This window comes from Balearica regulorum, chromosome 15 (assembly GCF_011004875.1).
Source record: "Balearica regulorum gibbericeps isolate bBalReg1 chromosome 15, bBalReg1.pri, whole genome shotgun sequence".
NCBI classification, from domain to species: Eukaryota; Metazoa; Chordata; class Aves; order Gruiformes; family Gruidae; genus Balearica; species Balearica regulorum.
Window position 1 is genome coordinate 953,895 of NC_046198.1, and position 18,621 is coordinate 972,515.

At 56.8% G+C, this 18,621-nt stretch overlaps 1 protein-coding gene across 12 annotated transcripts in view; it reads right to left on the reverse strand.

Moving 5' to 3' along the window:
* The window catches only part of LOC104635985 (ankyrin repeat and fibronectin type-III domain-containing protein 1), a 248,229-nt gene that overhangs the window by 66,940 nt on the left and 162,668 nt on the right, over positions 1-18,621 (reverse strand). For 9 of the 12 annotated variants that reach the window (XM_075767249.1, XM_075767244.1, XM_075767242.1 and 6 more), the window contains one exon: positions 6,821-6,861. Coding sequence is in view for 8 of the 12 variants with exons in the window: in XM_075767244.1 (XP_075623359.1) it covers positions 6,821-6,861 (41 nt within the window). In the remaining 4 variants the exon portion in view is untranslated. Of the gene's footprint in view, positions 1-6,820; positions 6,862-7,029; positions 7,162-12,308; positions 12,366-18,621 lie in introns of those variants that run through there. The other 3 variants (XM_075767248.1, XM_075767251.1, XM_075767245.1) reach the window with 3 other exon arrangements.

Consider the following 18,621-nt stretch of genomic DNA (forward strand, 5'->3'; position numbering starts at 1 on the left):
AGTGGTATTCATCCATACGTTACAAAAGTGGGGGTCTTTGGTGGGCCCGATGGGGCACAGCAGCTCTCAGCATGGGTCCCGCTCGCGTCGCTGGGCACGGGTCAGCACCAGCCTTGCCAGCTTCAAAAGCACATGGCGCTCCCAGGCTGGGCAGATGGCCCAGACGCCACAGGGTGAGTACGCGGGGCTGTTGCCTCCTCGAATCTCTGAGCTTCCCACCGATCTCTGCCTGCTCCCGTCAAGGCTGCGTCCCATTCCCTGCACAGCCACAGAGCTGGAGCTGGAAGCCGGAAAATTTTATTGGGGGGACAAATCCATTCCCAAGAGGCTGGAGATGCAGACTATGCGCCTGTGCCATCGCAAGGCCCCGAAGGGCACACCTGCACCCCTCAGGGAGCTGCCATGGCTGGAGAGACTGCCCAGCCCTGGCCACTGCACCCATCGCCCTGCAAATGGCATTGGGGCAAGGAGCGGCACCAGCCCCCCCAGGGCAGAACCCCCCTCCCCAGAGCAGCCACGTCCCCAGAAGCCTTTCTGGGCTCAGGCCATTACTAGGAGAGACAGGGCGACCATAGCTTCACAGATCAGCACACCACAGGGTGGGGAGATCTTTTGAAGGCCAGACAGAAAGCAGCAGAACTGTTCAGAGGCTGGAGGACCAGCCGGTCTCCTGCACCCGCTACAAACGTCCAAGGCAACTCTCTGCCACACCGCGAGCTACTTCCCACTGCTTATACCCCTTCCTGCTAACCCTCCGCTCCCCATCTTCTCTGACCCAGCTCTGCTCTCCACCCCCAGGCTGGCATTTGTTGAACCACGATGTTTCTCCAAAGTACCTTTTCAGGATTCCCTTCCTTCCCCAGCACTCAGAGAGGCTTAAAGCCGCTCCACCTCCCTGCAACTCAGGCTCTGAATCCACCGGCCAAACCCCAGGGGAAATACTTTTTAAGCTTGCTATAAAGTTTCAATGGCCTGGATCCCGCTGCTAGGATACCTTGACCAGCATCGTAATCTTCTTTCCTTAATTACATTGTGTGTGGAGGCGTTAACGCCCCGACTCTTCAGCAAACTGCCTGAGCCAGGATTTGGGGTTAGTAGCTCAGAGCCCATGGTCATGGTCCCTTCTGGAGGGCTCCGCTCTTCTTCAGCTGCCAACCTGCACCTGTCCGAGGGGCACCCACCCGTCAGACCCCAACACCTCTCCTCCAGGCCACGCTCTGCCATCCCTCCGCCACCAGAGATGCTGGTGCTGGCACTTCATCCTGTCCTACAACCGAAGCTGGGAGAAGCATTCCCCGGCCCTGTGAAGGTGGTTTTGGGGCAGTTTCTCGCAGCGCTGAGTATCCCATGGCTTCGGCACAGAAAGGTGGCCTCGGCATTGCTTCTCCTACCCCACCACTTCCCTTGCATCATCTGCACCGTCTCTTCCTCCCCCCTTTCCCTGTGCATCCTCCTCCCACTGGCTGGCACTTTGCAGGTGATCCTGAGCTACCTGAAGAGCATCCCAGCTGAATGACTCTCAGCCACCACAAAAGAAGTAAAATGTAGCATGTATGTGTGCTGTTATTATCATTACGATAACGATAATGTCTGAGTTAAGGAGGCAATGAAATGAACACCCACCTTAGGAACACATCTAGCTTATTATGATGGCCCTTAACGCTTCCGAGATGTAAATACTGATTTCCATATCCTTAAAAACACCACGGTTTTACAAGATAATGATTCAGCAAGGAAACACTTTCATCTAAGTGCTGGCAAGGAAAGGTTGTAGTCTAAGAGATGAAATGTTCTGCCTTAAGAGCAGGGTGACAACGAATTAGCTGCAGAGACATCTTGGCATAATGAAGACTGCAAGGCAAAACAAACACGAGCTGCTGCTTTAGGTAAGGTGGTTTCAAAGGTTCCTCGCGCGCTTACGCGTCTGAGGCTTAAGCAGAGAAGGCGGGCGGCAGTCTTTAATCTGGAATGGAGACAGGGCCACGAGGTGCCTGTGGAACAGGGCTGTGGGATTCTGCTGGAGCAAGGCACGGGCTCGGAGACATCAGGTCCTCTCAGCACGGCCACATCGTCCCAAGGGACTGAGCGAGCGGTTCAGTGGAGAGCGTCTTGTGTGGCTACAGCAGTGTCTCTCCTGACACCTCGAAGCGCCTGGCAAACGTTAACTGCTCCCGAGTGACGGCTCTCCTGACAGACGAGCACGGATCTCCGCAGAGGAGGCAGCACGGGGAGGGAGCACAAGCAGCTCCTGCCGCAAATCAGTGACACTTTAATTAAAGCCAGGTATTTCAGTCTACATTTGCTAGGGGGTTCATGATTGTTATCACTACCAAAATTTCTTTCTGGGTTTGAAGAAACTGAGTTCCAGTCGGTGCCTGACACTGAAGAGCAAATATATGCCAGGGGGAATTAGCAAACACAGCAGCCTTTCTCGGTTCCTGTCAAGACGCTTCCAACCAGCCCTGCCAGGAGAGTGATTAAGCAGAAGCACCTATCCCAGGAGAACCTATTCCTGTCTCTAAGCATGGTGTCCCTGGGTCTTCAGCCAGCAGGTCCTTGCTCAGGAAACTGCCTTGACAAAGCAGTCAAGAGCACTCTGTCAGAAATTTGGAAGGACCTCTGGAAGCCCGGACATTCTAACAACAGTACAGCTGTATCAGCAGCTTCCAAAATCAGGGTGACCAGACTCAGCCCACGAGGTGTTTCTTCCCTGGCCCTGACGAACGCTGGCCAGATCCCAGACAGAGCGGGGCTGCAGGCAGCGTTGCGATGGGGGCGGTACCTGCCCAAACTGCATCAGATGAGAATTACTAGGTGGGGATATATCGCCATGACATCTGAGCAGCCTGCTTTGGAAACTCAGGAAGGCATCTGTACCTGTTCACACAGGATGGTTGCGGCAGCCAGTGTAGGTGAGGAAACCCGTGCAGACGGTCACTGCTGGACTCGTGGCCATTCCCAATATAGAATCACAGAATCCCAGACTGGTTTGGGTTGGAAGGGACCTCACAGCCCATCCAGTGCCACCCCTGCCATGGGCAGGGACACCCTCCACTAGCCCAGGTTGCCCAAAGCCCCATCCAACCTGGCCTTGAACACTGCCAGGGAGCCAGGGGCAGCCACAGCTTCTCTGGGCAACCTCTGCCAGGGCCTCACCACTCCGTATGCCAGGCTCCTCTCAGGTATTTCAGCTACGGGAGCTCTTTGTGTGCCTGTTCTTCCTATGGTGGTCTCTAGCCCATGCAGTTCTCAAACGATGTAATTTTTTTTTAAGATTAATGCCTCAGCCTTCCTGACTCAGGCTGCAACCTTCCATTGAACATTACCTCCCAGGCACACTAAAAGCCAGCAGTCACAACTCCTGACATGGGCCAGCTCTCACAGGAACATCCATAAGCACCCTCACTGAAACCTTTGGAAGTCAAAGTGCCTCCCCCAGAGTGGGCAGCGACATCATTTCAGCTCTGGTGGCTCCATCCCAGGCACCTCTGACTTCCTGCAGCTGAGGTCCACCTTCACTACACTCCCTGTGCGCTTGCTGCACTACCTTTGGGCAACCCAGCAGGAGATCTATATCTTAAAACCTCTCGGATGGACTGGGCAGAGGGGAAGAGCCCAGGGTAGAGGCCATCAAAGGCTGGTGGGTGAAGGCAGACACCTCTCCGTACCCTTGATGAGCACTGGACTACCCCAGGCGCTTAGGAAACACCCTGCTGGTGGCTGAGATGGACCAATGGTAACTATGGGGTGAGGGAACATAATGACAGCATTTCCATTCCTGAAGGGAAGAGGCTACAAAGGAAGGCAAGGAGTCACTCAGGGTGTCACAAGGGCACTCGGCTGATGGAGTACCTGATGTCCAGGGAGGAGGAGGACACCTGATCAGAGAAAGCTTCTGAACATGGCAGGAATGGAGCAAGAATCGCTCCCAGGATGAGCAGTGATAAACCCCACCACTCAGATTTCTGGCACACAGAATCATAGAATCATAGAATATCCTGACTTGGAAGGGACCCATAAGGATCATCGAGTCCAACTCCTGGCTCTGCACAGGACCAGCCGAATCACAGCATCTGTCTTTCCTTTTTGTTTTTCTACAACCTACATCTGCTGTGAGAGCCCAACACCACCAACCCAAGAGCAGGGAAGATCTGACCCTGCTCCCGCAGCGCAGGGGGTTTGGCTGGCAGGGTGGATATTGCCCCTGCAGCACAGTAAAGGAAAAGCAGAGGCACAGTTGAGCTCTGGCATGTGGGGGCTGGAGCTGCCAGAGCTCTCTCGGATCACTGGCCCCACCGCACAGATGTGTTCATGAACCACCACGGCTCAGCTCAGCTCAGCTCAGCGCCAGGACCCAGCTGCTTCCCACGCTCTGGCTGCTCGCCGTCGCCTTGCCCAGGGCTCGGGGAACACATCTGCGGAGCTGCTGCAGAAGTGCTGAGCTCTCCCGAGCCCTCGGCAGGTCCACCACACCTCCGGCACCTGCCAGGGATCTCTATCTGCTGAGGAAGACCAGCTTCAGCCCTGCCAGAGGCCGAGGGCCTCCGTAAGGCGCCTGGCCCAGCCTGGCAGACGGGCTGTGGCAGCGAGAGCAGGTCTGTCGGCAACAGCAACGGTGCCGGCAGCAGCCGGTGGCTCAGAAAGCCAAATCGGACGAGGGCAGTGGTACCAGGCAACATCACGGCCACAAACTCTACCGGTCACAACCCCAAAACAGCCACTGAGGAATGTAAATAGGATGGGCAGAAACCGAAGTCATAATATGATGATTAGTCAAGTCTCAGCTGGTATCACAAGCCGCTTGGCCAAACCATGGTGGTCCCATAGCCTCGTGGGGAACCAGAGAGCACCGATAAGACACCCTTTATCTGCGAGACCTTCTGCACCAGCACCCACCACTCTGACCCAACAGCTCCGCAGCTTCAGTGAGATGGGAAGCCCTTGTTCCCCCTCTTAAGGTAGAGAAACACCCCTCATTTCTCTGATGAGAGGAGCCATAAAACCAGCACTATAATTGTTGCTACCTACTGCCAAAACCACCCCGCAGGAAAAACAAAGAGTAAGAGCTCTTTACGTATTTCCTCCAAATCGCTTACTTAAAGCCTCACAAAAGCTTCAGCTGGAAGAGGGACGCTAGAGATGCTTCCATCTTTTTTAAGCCTGCTTGTCAAAACACACACTACATAAGCAGACAGCAGTGCTATAGTAAGAAGGACTGAAATCTTGGACGACTGCTGGTGGAGGTCACAAAAGCACGATTATAAGTCTTTGCCAAATGTGCGTTCGTTTTGTCGTTGTGTCCACGATGACTCCATAAACTCCTGGGATATCCCTCTGATCTCCCAGAAAGCCACGTGGGATTAAACCGCCTGGGAAATGGCTCTGGCTGTATTTTCAGAAGTCTTTAGCTCCCAATGATCAGCACTGCCTTGGGGTGAGCAGACAGAGGAGCTCCCTGAAATCAGACTTTTCAGTATGGACCTAAGAAACTAGTGCTGCATTTTAAAAACTTTTAGGGGTGTAAGGAAAGAGGAGCCAGCAGGTAACTGAAGAACATGCACGCACCCGGCACTTGCGCTCCCCATAACAGACAGCGAGTAGGCAGCTCCGTCGGGCGCTCCGTGACACAGCCTGCCATCCCCGGGGCACCTTGGATGTGCCTACTCTGATGCTAAGAGTAACTTGGACCAAGGATGCTGCCTTGGTGCTCACTGTGTGCTCAGGCACTGCTGGGAATCAGCTCTGCAGGAACGTTTTGGAAAGCAGCAAAGAGCAAGCAAGTGCAGAAGGACAGTGAGTTTTGGAGGAGAAATTTCCTCAAGCCAGTTCCTTCTGAATCTTCCAAATACACTCCTCTGACAACCCTGCATGTCAGAGCACTGTTCTGCGATTTCAAAACCACCTACAGCATTATTTCAGTAGAAAAAAGGTGATAACATAAAGATGTTCTTCCCCAAACAGAGCAGGAGCAACACAAGGTCCCACGTGCAGCGTGATGCACCGCTGCTTAGCGGTCAGGGCCAGAACTGAACCTCTCAGCGTGGCTTTTAAGAGAGTTTGCCCTTATCCAAATAATCACGATATCAGACACATCTTTCCAGCAAAGAGACAACCTTCTGGCCTTGAAGGTGCCGTGCTGTGGTGGGGCTCTGCAAACGCTGGGTGCAACGACGCAGCTGCCCTGTGAGCGCAAGCTCTGCTTGCCTTTTCACACTGGTCTCAGAGGCTGACAGCTCCAAGGGCTCCGCTCTTGCTCAGAGCCACGGCCAAGGGCACGCACTAAGTAACCAACTGCTGGTGTTAGTGGGGTGATTTGCAGATCCTTTGTTCGTGTTCATGAATATGGTGGCTCCAAAGAGCCTCTTCCCTTCCTCTCACCCCTGCGCTTTACAAAACACAATGGATGGAAGACGACAGACGTCAACGTCAAAGTGAAAGACGTGCTTCATATCAGCCCGTTGCGACACAGAACGAAACCCTTCAATTCTCCAAAGCAGCTCAGCTGTGCAAACCCGGAGCAGAGGGAGTCAGGGGTGGGAAAGGTCACCCCTGCGTCCCCGCTCCCCAGCCGCCAGGTCCCAGCTCCGTCCCTCAGGCTCACTCAAACTGTCATGATTCCTTCTGACCTCATTTAATGATCTGCATATGCCCTGAAGCCAAAATGATTGACAGCCCTTCCACTGTTATCCTCACTTGTGTAATTGCAGCAGCTATTCTTGTAGATTCAAATGTCTAATCTTAGCAAGCCACAGAGCTGCTCGGTAATATGGACCAACTGGGAATTTCCATGCAATTACTCACCACGGCTACTGGCACTTACTTTGGCTGGTAAAAGTCCTTTTTGTCCGCTGACCCCAGGCTCTGCAAGACACAAAAGACAGATGTATTTCTTTAACCCTTTGCCAAGCAAGTATCACTGATGGAGATGAGCAGGAGAAGGCATACGCCCATGCTTTGTGCTGCCCGGTGGGTATGTGTGGGCTGGCTGGACAGGGCAGGCAGCTCAGGACCTCCAGCCGCCGAACGCACTGTAGGCAGAGCCCAGAGCAGCCAAGGATGTAAAAATAAAGAGTCCAAGCCGAGGTGTGGGGATGCGTTAGGTCTGAACCCAAGGTATTCGGGCACGTCTGTGTCTCCCATCGCTTGCAGAAGCGTGGCACCTTGTGTCAGGAGGGGACTCATGTCCTCTCGAGCCCACCCAGCTGCAAACAGGATGAGGTGCAGGGCTGGCAGCGAGATGGAGCCACCATCACCTTCAGTGAGCCTCAGGCAGGGCAGGGGACTGAGCCCGAGGCGCACAGCCTCTCCTGGGGGACAGGACCACAAAATGCTTCTGCTGCAAAAAATGACATCAGACCCCAAGTATGTGCAAGCCTGGGAAGCAGAGACAGCCCAATGCACACTCAGGTTCCCGTGCACCAGCATCTTCCCGAGCACTGCCAATGGCACCGACAGCACCGTCTAGTAGTCTGTCAGCGTCCCAAGCCGGGCTGCTGGAGCGCCAGGGTCCCCTGGGAGACCCCAGCCAGGCTGAGCCCCCCGCAGAGAGCCCGAGGGGCAACGGGCATCCCGCAGACCCCCTTCGGGTGCAAAGCAGGGTGCATGTGTGACGTACAGAGAGCACGCGTGCACCACTGTGCCTTGCCCCGCTGTCCGATGGGGCCGTATACACCCACATATGCCCAAGTCTCTCCCCCAACACGCCTCGTCCCCGAGGCACCTGCGGTGGAGGCTGGCCCCCCGCCCCGCTCCGAGGCCCCCGCTGATGGCACATGCTTGCTGAGTGCAGAAGAGCCCCCACCACCCAAGGGACGCAGAGGGGCAGGCTGTGCCGGACACAGTGGGATGCTCGCGGCGGGTGGCGATGGGGCAGACAGACAGACAGACCCACCAAACCTGGGTGTCAGCAAAGCTGTCCTACTGCCGGAGCCCTCTCTTCCTCCTCCTCCTCCTCCTCCTCCTCCTCCTCCTCCTCCTCCTCCTCTTGGGGATGGTCCTCACCCTTGCGCCTTGCTGGGATGGGGCACGGTGGGCAGCGGTGCGGGGTGGCCCCACCACCCACCCCGTCCCCGCGTGGGCAGCAGGCGTGTGCCGGCGTGCGTGCACGCTCGCGGGAAGCACGCCGGGGTTCTGGGGCTGCTGTTGTAGTTTTGCTCCGTGGTTGCCAGGCAATGGCGAGCGCGAACGCCAAAGCGGCGGGAGCAGCGGGGCCGAATGCTAATCAGGGGCGCAGGAGCTCTCCCGGCACTCTCTGCCAGCACTCCCCCTCGCCGGCCAAAGCCGCTGGGTGTTCCCACCCTGTGACTGAAAAGCAAGCGGGGAGAGGAGGGCTCTGGATTTTAAGCAGACAGGGATCCGCTGTCACCAAAACATCCCCCCAAAAGGGAGCTCTGGCCAAGCCAACGAGACGGGACCGCTGTCAGTGGTGGCTGACCCTTCCCTGGCACGGAGGTGTGGGGAGGCAGCGCAGGGTACATGGGTCTGGATGTGTGTCACCCTCTGCACATCTCGTGGGCACACACCGACGCCTGAGACCCGGCCTGGGGCAGAGCTGGGAGCACACAAGGAGCAGCCTTTGGGGCAGGCAGATCTCATCTGCACGCGTGCCGATTGCCATGTCGCCGTGCAAAAGCTCTGAGCGATCTCCACCGGCCAGTGGCAGTGGCACCCTTTGGTTCTCCTGCTGCTTCCCCTCCTCTGACATGACAGAAGCTACGGCAAAGTCCCACGGGATCGATCGCCAGACACCGGAATGGGGTGGTCAAATGCTTGCACAGGCTGCCCAGAGAGGTGGTGGAGCCTCCAGCCTCCAAAGCCCGACTGGACGTGGTCCTGGGCATCCAGGACAACCAGGTGTAGGTGACCCTGCCTTGAGCAGGGGGTTGGACTGGCTGATCTCCTCAACCACTCTGCACATTCCTGAAGCAGCAGAGAAACCAGCACAGCAGTAACTGCAGAGAGCAAGTGCCCGAGGCGATGGGACATGTCCTCCAAGCCCACAGCATGTCCTGGAACACCTCCACTCCATTCCCGTGAGGTATTTCCTCACTTCTTTAAACCTGATGCCTAAAACCCAGGGTACCAGTTCCCAAGCTATGGATCTGCAGCAGTGAGGGTGCCGAGTCATGACACATTCAGTTCCATCTGATACCTGTGCTAGCAGGGATCATGGAGAACTGTTGGTAATTAAGGAGAAACCACTCGTGAACAGCTTTCTCAATGCTATTGAAATGACACATGGAAAATCTGCATCCCGCACAGTCAGACCCCCACCCAGCTGAGGTCCAGGGGAAAAAGCAACCCCACAGCCAGCTCCAGACAGTCCCTGACCTTTCTGATAACTGGTGACAGCAGGAAACAACACTGCCACTCCTCTACCTTTCTAAAATGCTGGGGGGGGACTATTACTGTCACCAATATTCGCAATGCAGTAGATGGCAAAATCTGCAGCAGCCCCTTCACACAGTCATGGGTGTCAGGAGCATTAACCTCCCCTCGTCTCTCGCCAGGATGGAGATGCAGGTCTCTGAGATCGATCCCTAATGAGGGAAAACCACACGGAAACTTGGGGAAAAGAAAAGATCACCTTGCAAGGTCAGCTCCGACAGACAAGGGAGGTGGAGAAGCTCTAGCGAAGCCGCGTGCTCTGTGCCGGTGCTGTGCCACGGCCGCAGGCGAGCAGCACCATGGGCATGGCAGCCTGCCCGGCCCTCCGCACGCTCCACGGCTCAGGAGCCCGTGCAGTCCGCAAGCCGCTGGCAGGATGAGCTACACGAGCATGCTAAGAGAAGGGGCTACCTCGAGCTTATCAAGCAACTATTTTTTAAAAGTGATGGAAAACCGAGAAGGTTTTAGGTATCTGGAATAAAACAATGGGTCACTAACTTTGCAGAGAGGAATGACAAACCAATAAAACAGGGAGCGATCGCAGCAATGATCAGCCAGACCAGCTCATTTTAAACCTTAATAAGAAAAGAGCAAATGAGGAGGAAAAGCAGAATGCCAGCTGTATGTCCAAAGAATCGGGCCGTGGATCAGCCCCTGGCTCTACCACCACCCCAAGGTCTGGCCTTGAGCCTGTTCTTCCCTCTTCATGCCTCCCTTTCCCCATACTGTCCCTACACGGCTCTTTGCCTCCTGCCTCTCTTCCCAGAAGAGAAAGGGACCATGCCTCGCAGCCCGATGAAGTTCCACAGGCCAGTCCCGCCACGCTGCATTTCGTTCTCCCGAGCACACACAAAACCGAGGTGGCCGTGGATCCCGAGGGCTCCCGGCGAGCGGCTGGAAAGCGCGTGGCCACCAGAATCACCAGCGAAGGGCAGAGGCGGGCGGAGGTGATGCCTGGGCAGGGCCAGCAGCAAGACCCGAGGCAAGGCCATGTTTTGAACCACCTCTAAGCGAGATCCTCACGACAAAGTGGAAGGAGAAGTCGTGCAGGCACACGCGGTGGCATGACAGGAACCATGACAGGGACCATCCACTGAGGAGGACAATAAACCAGGTAGCGGATAAACCAAATGACACTGAAAACTGCAAGTAAAGCAGCGCAGAGCCATCGGCAGGAGGAAGGGGGCAAGAGGGCAGCGATGGCCTCGGAGGCCACAGGGCACCTTGGGCCTGGCCTGACTTCGTGCAGCAGTTCACTGTAAGATGTAGCTGTATTAAAAAAACCCCAAATAATAACATTCAAGGCATTTGCTAAGTGCAGGGGCACACCACCATCCTGGCACGACTGGCTGGGAGCTCTGGGAGAGCTCAGGGCAGCACCTGGGGGAGCCCCAAGCAGGGGAGCTGGCCTTCGCCCGGCTTTAAGGTATTAACCAGAAAGGACGTAGGGAACCGGTGACGGGGGGCTGCGGGCAGGACCCAGCGTGTGGGCTGCGACGGTGCACCAGCCACCACCTCTGTCCCACCACAGTGGGTACCGCAGTCTCAGCCAGCATCCGCAGGGGGGGAAGATTATGGAAAAATCATCAGAGGACAGGACAAAAGGAAGCAGAGCGGGGTAAAGGGAATACGCAGCCTGGATCACAGGAAAAACGTCCTGACGATGAGCTTGAACAGAGTTGGAACCAGCTCCAGTGGGAGGGATAGAGCAGTGTTTCTAAGGGCTTTGAAAAAGCCGACTAGATAAACCATTGAGACTGGAGCAGAGGGGACAGTTCTGGCCCTGCAGGGAGCTGGGACCGGCTTTTCTTCTCCTGCCTCTGCCTGGGGACTGAAAGAGGCAGAGAGCTCCCAAAAATGAGCAAAAGGTGACCTGGCACTTTCCTCTGCCTTCTGGGAGGAAAGATCAGTCCCTCTGAATTGATATGGGACCTGGAGGCTTTTCTCTAGGCAGGTATACGATAAAAAATCAAATGCCTCTGCCTGCCTGCACTGCTGTTGGTTGATCTAGGGGATTCCAGGACAGTTGTCTGCTGGTGGCTCCTGGGCATAGCCGGGGTCTCCAGGGAGGCACGCTGCACTGCGATGGCTCAGCTCCCAGAATAAATCCGGGAGCCCCAGAGGCTCTCGGAGACCTCCTGCTGCTGCTGAGGATGCTGGGGAGACCCTGGCCATCCCAGGAGGGAGGGAGAGAAGGAGCGCAGCATCCCCCAGTTCAGAGAGTCTCCTGCAAGCCCCGAGCCCCCCCGCAGCGTGAGTCACCCTCCAGCAGGACCCGCTGCGCTGCTTCTCGCTTGCTCACTTCATTGATGACTCAGGCTTTAGGAAGCACATTTTAAATCCCTTAATGAAATAATGGAGAGAGTCGGTTTTATCGGTGTGTATTTTTAAAACAAATACTTCAAGCAAGGCTTGCGCCCATCTCCACCCTTTCCTCCTGAGACACAGAGGTGAGCGACCGCGGGGACCGGCAGCACAGGGTGGGGGGGATCTGGAGGGGCAGGAGCAGCCCCTGCTACCGATGAGCTGCCAGGCTGCACCCTCCATCCCTCCCTCCAGCCATCACGCTCCCGCTGCCAGCAGGGCCAGGGGACGAAGGTGGAACACCAGGATGCCGTCCCAGATGACATCCCTCGGAGCCTGGCAGTGCCCCCTCCACCGCTCTCCCCCGGGTGCGTGCCTTCCGAGCGCCCGCCCTTTGGGATGCGGCCGGGCACCATCTTTCATCTCGTTCCTCTGCAGAGGAAACAACCGCCCGAGCAGAGGCAGCAGCAGAAGGGGACGCTGACGCCAAGCCCGCAGCTCCTGGGTGCCAGGATGGAGCCTGCCAAGAAGCGGGGATTGCCTGCCAAGATGATTAGCAGAGTGTTGTCTCAAGGTCATTACCACCGCTACCCTCTGCCCCTCCCCTGCAAGAGTACCTGGGCCAGGCTGGTGCTGCCCCTGTGCTGGTTACGGGGCGTCTCTCCACACGATGCTCAGAGCCCTTCTGCTCTTGCAGAAAAGTGCAACGTCAACGTTAAATGTGCAACGTCCCGGAACACCTTAGAAATGCCACGAGGGAAAAGGGAAGGCAACGGGACGCCAGCTTCCCCAGTGCTTTTACAGTAAAACCAGAGGAACTGAGAGGCCAGGGTGGGTTCATTAGCCATGAGGACCCAAGCCCAGGTTCTCAAAACGCACCTTTGCAGGGGTGTAAACCTGCAGCCTCCCAAACCAGCAGAGCAACACCCAGCTGCACCCGGGCCATCGCTAAGGCTTGCCCAGTGGCACCAAAACCAGTGGACCGGCGGGAAGCTCTCTCATCTTCCCGTCGGCGTTCCCAGCGCTGCCCTTCCCATCCCTCCTCGCCAGGGCAGGGCGATCACAGGGACGTGCACGCAACGACCCAGCGCCCTTCGGCACTGCAAAGCACGCGTCTTTTACACGCTAGATTTTGTACAAAAGGTCAAAGAGATTTGTGGGCTTGTCTCTTTATTTGAAACGCGACCGGTGATTTTCACAAAGTCTTTGCAAACCTGTGAGAATCTGGGCCAACGTGAGTGCCTGAAATTATTCTCTTAATGTCACATTTCAGGCACCAAGTAAACTATTTTGCAAGTTATTTAAATCATATATTTAATAAGCCCAAGTTACACAACATATATAAGCTACCAGGCAGGCTTCCCTAGGAGGGCTCATCTCCAGAGCCAGCCTTGCTGGTCCCTGATAAGAATTAACACAACACGCTGCAGAAAAGATGAGACCGATTTAAAGGACCGCTCTGAATTCCAAAATTCAGCCAAGCTGAGGAGATAACAGACACAGGGTTGGAAACAAGGATGCTCACGGAGGGGCAAAGGCAGAGGTATTGCATTATTTATTTCTTCACGCCAGCAGACATCAATCCTGTTGTACTTCTTCCTCTCCTAAATGTTGCCAAGTGTAATCTCAGCTCATCTTCTTCTGGGCAGCGTCCCTTGGAGAACAAAGTTATTAGCAAGGCTGAAGAAGCCTCGTGCAATTATTTAGAAACTACACCAAAATAATCCCCAAAGACAAGTGGCTGCTTGCAGGTGGCAGCTTTCTAAGTCATCCCAATAAAATCTGGCTCAGTAACTCCCAGCATAATCAATGCCCACACAAACAAAAGAGATAAAAACCAAGGGATGAGTTATTTTTCCACGCTAGAAGAGAATTCTGCAAAACAAACCAGTGGGCCAACGCCGACAGCGGTCTAGGCTGCAAACCTGCCATCCCCGCCTGAGGACCCGCTGGGTGCCCCCAGCACCCTGACCCAGGTCTGGGCAGACTCCCATGGGACGTGGGCACGGGCAGCAGGCGCTTGGCCCCCGGCGCAGGACGGGGGGCACACCGAGGCTGCACAGCCCGTCCCCCCACCATCCCGGCTTCTCACCCCTGGATCCTGGCAGTTCGTGCTTTGAGGCGCAGCCGTTCGTCAAGCTCCACGGATCTGCAACATGCTGCATTTATGAGTAATCGGGAGTTGATGCCTGACTGTTGGAAGGGGAATAAATTCAGAGCCTGGGATGCGAGAGGGTTGTTTGGAAGGAGGAAGAAGGAGATATTGCCCCCTGCCTCAGCTAGCAGCACCCCTCCGAGCAAGGGCTGACCCACCCGGAGCACGCTGGGGCTCGGTGCACCCTGCACCCCCGTGTCCCTCCAGCCACCGGTCTCTGGCACGGGCTTGGCCAAGAGCCCAAAGGGCTGTGGGAGTGCTGTCTCCTCTGTCGAGGACACCCGCTCCCCTCCGTGGCTCTGGCACCCATCCCGCCTGCCATTGCAACCCGCACCGTACCCCTCCAAACAGCCCTGCCCTGGCACTGCCCCGGGCCGATACAGCCCCAGGTCTCCCCCAAACCTGAATTTGAAGGCAGATGAACCCTCAATCCTAAAACCTGAATTTCAGGCTGGATGAACCAGATTGCTTAGCTGAAAATCACGGTGATAACTCCTGCCTTTGATGCGGCAGCGCTGTGAACCAGCTCACGCCCAGGAGGGAGCTCCGGGCCGTCCAGCTGGGCACGGCTTTGCGCCTCCAAGGCGAGCCTTGCTGGAGAGCAGACCCCCGCCTGCGTGCTGAAGTACGGGGGCGAGCAGGGAACGGAGAACAGAGGTAATTAAGAGAGGTCGGTCACACACAGACCACAGTCTGGTGGCAGGGGAGGGGTCAGGCTGGGCAGCAGCCCCCCCCTGCCCAGACGGAGAGATGGAAGGGGCTGGGTGGAGGGAGGGAGGACACGGGAACTGGAAAAGGGCCTTGGTCTCTTGGAGGACCCTCCAGAGCCGAAGCACTGATGGACCATGGCGGGGGGGACGCGTGAGCCGACAGCGTTTCTGTGCGCGCCAGCCCCAGCCTCTCGCCATCGTGATCCTGCCTCCTCCTGCCTCAACTACAAAGGCTCCAAGGAGGGGGTGGGCGATTCCCCGCAGACCCGACCCAGCCAGGGGAGGATGCCAATGGCTCTAACGTGCTCATTCTTCAGCAGCTAGCTCATCCCAGCCCAGCTCTGGAGCAGGAGCCTGAACCAGCTATCACACTCGCCTGCAAACAGCGCTGACCCTGTGCACGCACGCGGGGCATTGATGCGCATCCAAGTTGGGCTTTGAGTCTGATGGAAACATGCTGAAAACTAGAGAAAAGTGCTTTTGGATCATTCGGGGGGAAGGAGAAGGGAAACGTGGCTATGCCCATGATGTACTCCGAGGTAATCCAGGGAACAGAAATGAAGCCCTGCAGAGCAGCTCACCCCACAGCTGGGAGCTGGAGCTGCTGGTGGTGTCCTCCAAGCTGCTCTGCCCACCAGAGGCACCATGGACTCAGCCAGGAAGAGGTCCCGTGTTTCACCGGCTCCCCTGCCCGGCGGATCGTGACACCACAGCCTTGCTCCGACACCAGCCACCACCTCGCCACGCCAGGACATCCTCCTGCGAGCAGGTGGGCACCCACACTCCGCCGGCTCAGCTTACCAGAAGCTGAATGCTCTTCTCTGGTTGCTCATCCACCCCCACATCTGGGGCCCAGGAGAGGAGACCTCGGTGTTTCCCTAGGGGCTGAAATGCAAATGTAAACCTGGTTCTTTGGAAAATGGGCTTCATCTTCACCCAACCTACATCTGACCCCAGGAAAGTGATGAGATGGGCTCTCCTGGACAGCAGCCCCGTTACCGGCCCCTTGCTCCGGAGCACATTTCAGCAGCTCACCCTGGCCCTGCCGACAAGATGTATCCATGAGGGCCAGGCCAGGCCAGAGCAGTGCCGAACTCCCCAACATCATTAAATTCTGTTTCCTCCTCCTCCTCAGAGCGCACCCTTGCAGGTGCATCGCACGGAGGAGCAGAGATCTGTGCACATGTGTGTGTCAGACCAAGGAAGAACAGAGCCAAGCCCGTGCCACGAGCCACACCGGCACAGCTCAGCACCCCCCAGCCCCGCCACCCAGCAGCGCCCGGCGGCCCCTCTCCTCCCTCCGTCTCCTTCCGCTCGGCAATTACACGCACACAGCCCGGTTGGCTGCAGCACGAACCCTCGCAACCGCCTTTGGGCTCCTCATCAACCAGGCTAACGAGGACAGGCTCCGTCCCTGAGCCTGCCTTCCTAATGGGAGGAAAAGCACGTCTGCTAATGAGCATCTGCTGCCGCCCCCCAATAAACGAGTCCATTTGCACTCAGCTTTCATTCCCCTGCCATCGCGCCTTCCCCCCGCTCGCAGCATCTCCCCCAGCCTCCTCCCGCCCCTGCTTTCCCCAGCCAAGCCCCTGCCCAGGCCACGCTCCCCGCGCCAATGGGGGCCGCTTGCCCGCAGACCCCTTGCAGCTCCCACCACGCTAAGGCAGAGCCCAACTTCAAAGCATTTCTTTACCGAGAGCTCATCCAGGAAACGTTTTTTCTCGACTTCTATTGTACTGCTACATGCCTGTAAAAATTAATTTATGCATATATACACACGCATGCACGCACAGGCTCTTTATTTAAAAGTTTCTCGTTCTGGAAGGACCTCCCTGGCCATGCTGGGGGCTGGCACGGACCAAGCCGTGCACTTGCTGCTCATCAGAGCTTCTCTGGATGAAAGGACTTGTCCAATTGCTGGCAAAACCACCGGAGCTTGTAAGCTCTGCCAGCTCAACAACAACATCCAGGGTGACACGCACACACAGCCATGGGCACCTTCTCTCCGTGTTTTCATGAATCAGATCCTTAATCAGGTGGGAAAGGGTGCAGGAGCTGCAAGGGAGAAGCAGCAGATGCCCAGGCTGCATATTCATCGATGGCCGGTACCAAGCGTGCTGCTCACGCTCTATTTACTACCTTATTTTTCCTTCTTTTTCTTGATTACAGCCTGCAAACTATTACTGCAACTTTAAGCATGCCGGGAAAGAGCTGTGCTTGGGCTTAAGTGTTTGCAGAATCAGGGCCGAGATGCGTAGCTGAATTGCTGCTATTTATAGCGTTAAGCCCTGAGCACGGCACGCGCAGGGGGTGCAGCGCGGCTGAGCTCGCCGTGCCGCTAGAACCTGGGTTTTTTTTTCTTTTGCTTCATTTAAGGGGCTGTCAGCTGCCTGGTCTTAACGTTGCATTCATGCACTGCCTGCTATTTTCAAATTTTATTTTTTTTTTTTAATCTTTAGGCATACCAGCATTTACATGTTTATACTGGTTTATAGGTGAAGTTATGTATTTCATCACTGAAAGAAAAAAAAAAAAAAAGCAAGGATAAAGGCTGGAAGCCGAGTAGTCAGCTCTCAGCTCCGAGGGCCTGCACTTAATTACACCCTGTCCTCCAGCGCGTACTTTACACGCTGCATCGCGAGCCCCGCAGCCTGGCTGGGTGTCAGGCAGCCTGAGAGCAGGTCTGCCCGCCAACCCGGCTAATTATAGTGCGGGAGCAAACGAGCGGGCGCCCTCCCCGTCGCATGCTCTGCTCAATCAGCTGCAGCCTCCTGGGACGCGGAGGACACAGGGCTGCAGCTCGGGCTGGGAAAGACCATTTGCCTGAGGAGCTCGGGGTCTCCGCAGGGGGGGCGCTGGGCACCGCAAGGGTCTGCAGGAGAGGTGGCGTCCGAGGGCCCTGACGCCCCAGGAGCGCCATGGCAGGGAGCAGGCTCACCACCCGCCACCCCACCCTTCACCCTGCCCCACCGGAGCAGGGCTGAGCGTGGCTGGTCCCATCCGAAGCCCAACCAGCAGGGCCACCTCTCCTTGGACAGACCTCTGCACAGCCCTTGCTTTCCTCCTCTGCCTTCGCCCGCCCCTCGCCCCGTACTGGGTCTGGGGGTACCCCTCCACTCAGCCTGAAAACTCAGGGTGCGTCCTGAGTGGGTACGTCCCCCTCTCCTCCAGCAGCCCCGTCCCCTCGGCAGGGACCAACCACCGCAGCGTGATGGTCCCCACCGCGGGGTCCCCCACCCTGACTGCCCGCCGCTGGCTGGCCCGTGGGGGAGCGCGGGCACTGCAGACCCCCGCCCAGGCAGCGCGCAGGCAGCAGTGCCTCTGCCCCGGCATGTGGGACCAACCTGGCCGGTCACCCACCCACCGATGAGCTATTAATAACCTCCGCGCACGCAAGACCTGCAGGAACATGACCCGGGCTGTCAGCAGGGGACCGAATAAAACCCAGCCCTGGCACAGGACATCATCCAACCAGAGCTCGAAACGCCATGGGAGAGCAGGTCTCTCGTTCTTCTGGCCCAGAAAGTGGCTCCCCAAGGTTATACAACGTCTGAGTCAAACTATGTAAATACAAGTCCTCGCTCCTGGGAACCTGACTGCCGGCAGCCGGCTCCATGCCCGTCAACCACGGTGTGATGCAACCGTGACCACGATATGCTCTTAACTGCTTTCAACCCTGGAGGAAGAGCGGAGCTGCTTGCAGAACGACATGCCCACCACAAAACTATGATGCTCCTCACAGCTGGCCTCACCATCCTCATCCCCATCTTCCTCCTTGGTGGCTGGCAGCAAGCCCATGGCACCAGGAAACCCACTCCTGCACTATGCGTTCCCAGGGAGCTGGGGGCTCTGGGGGGGCCGGGGGGCACGGGAGGCTGCGATGGGCTCTTGGTTTTGGTCAGGAAAAGGCAGCAGATGTGACTCGGGGGGAGCAGAGACACCTGAGGCAGGAGGTGATTTTTATTTGATGGAGCAAACCCACTGCTTGAAGACAGTGGGCACGACTTCAGCGCGCAGGGTGACACGTAAGGGTCCATGCTGAGCACCCCCTTTCCCACCGCCACT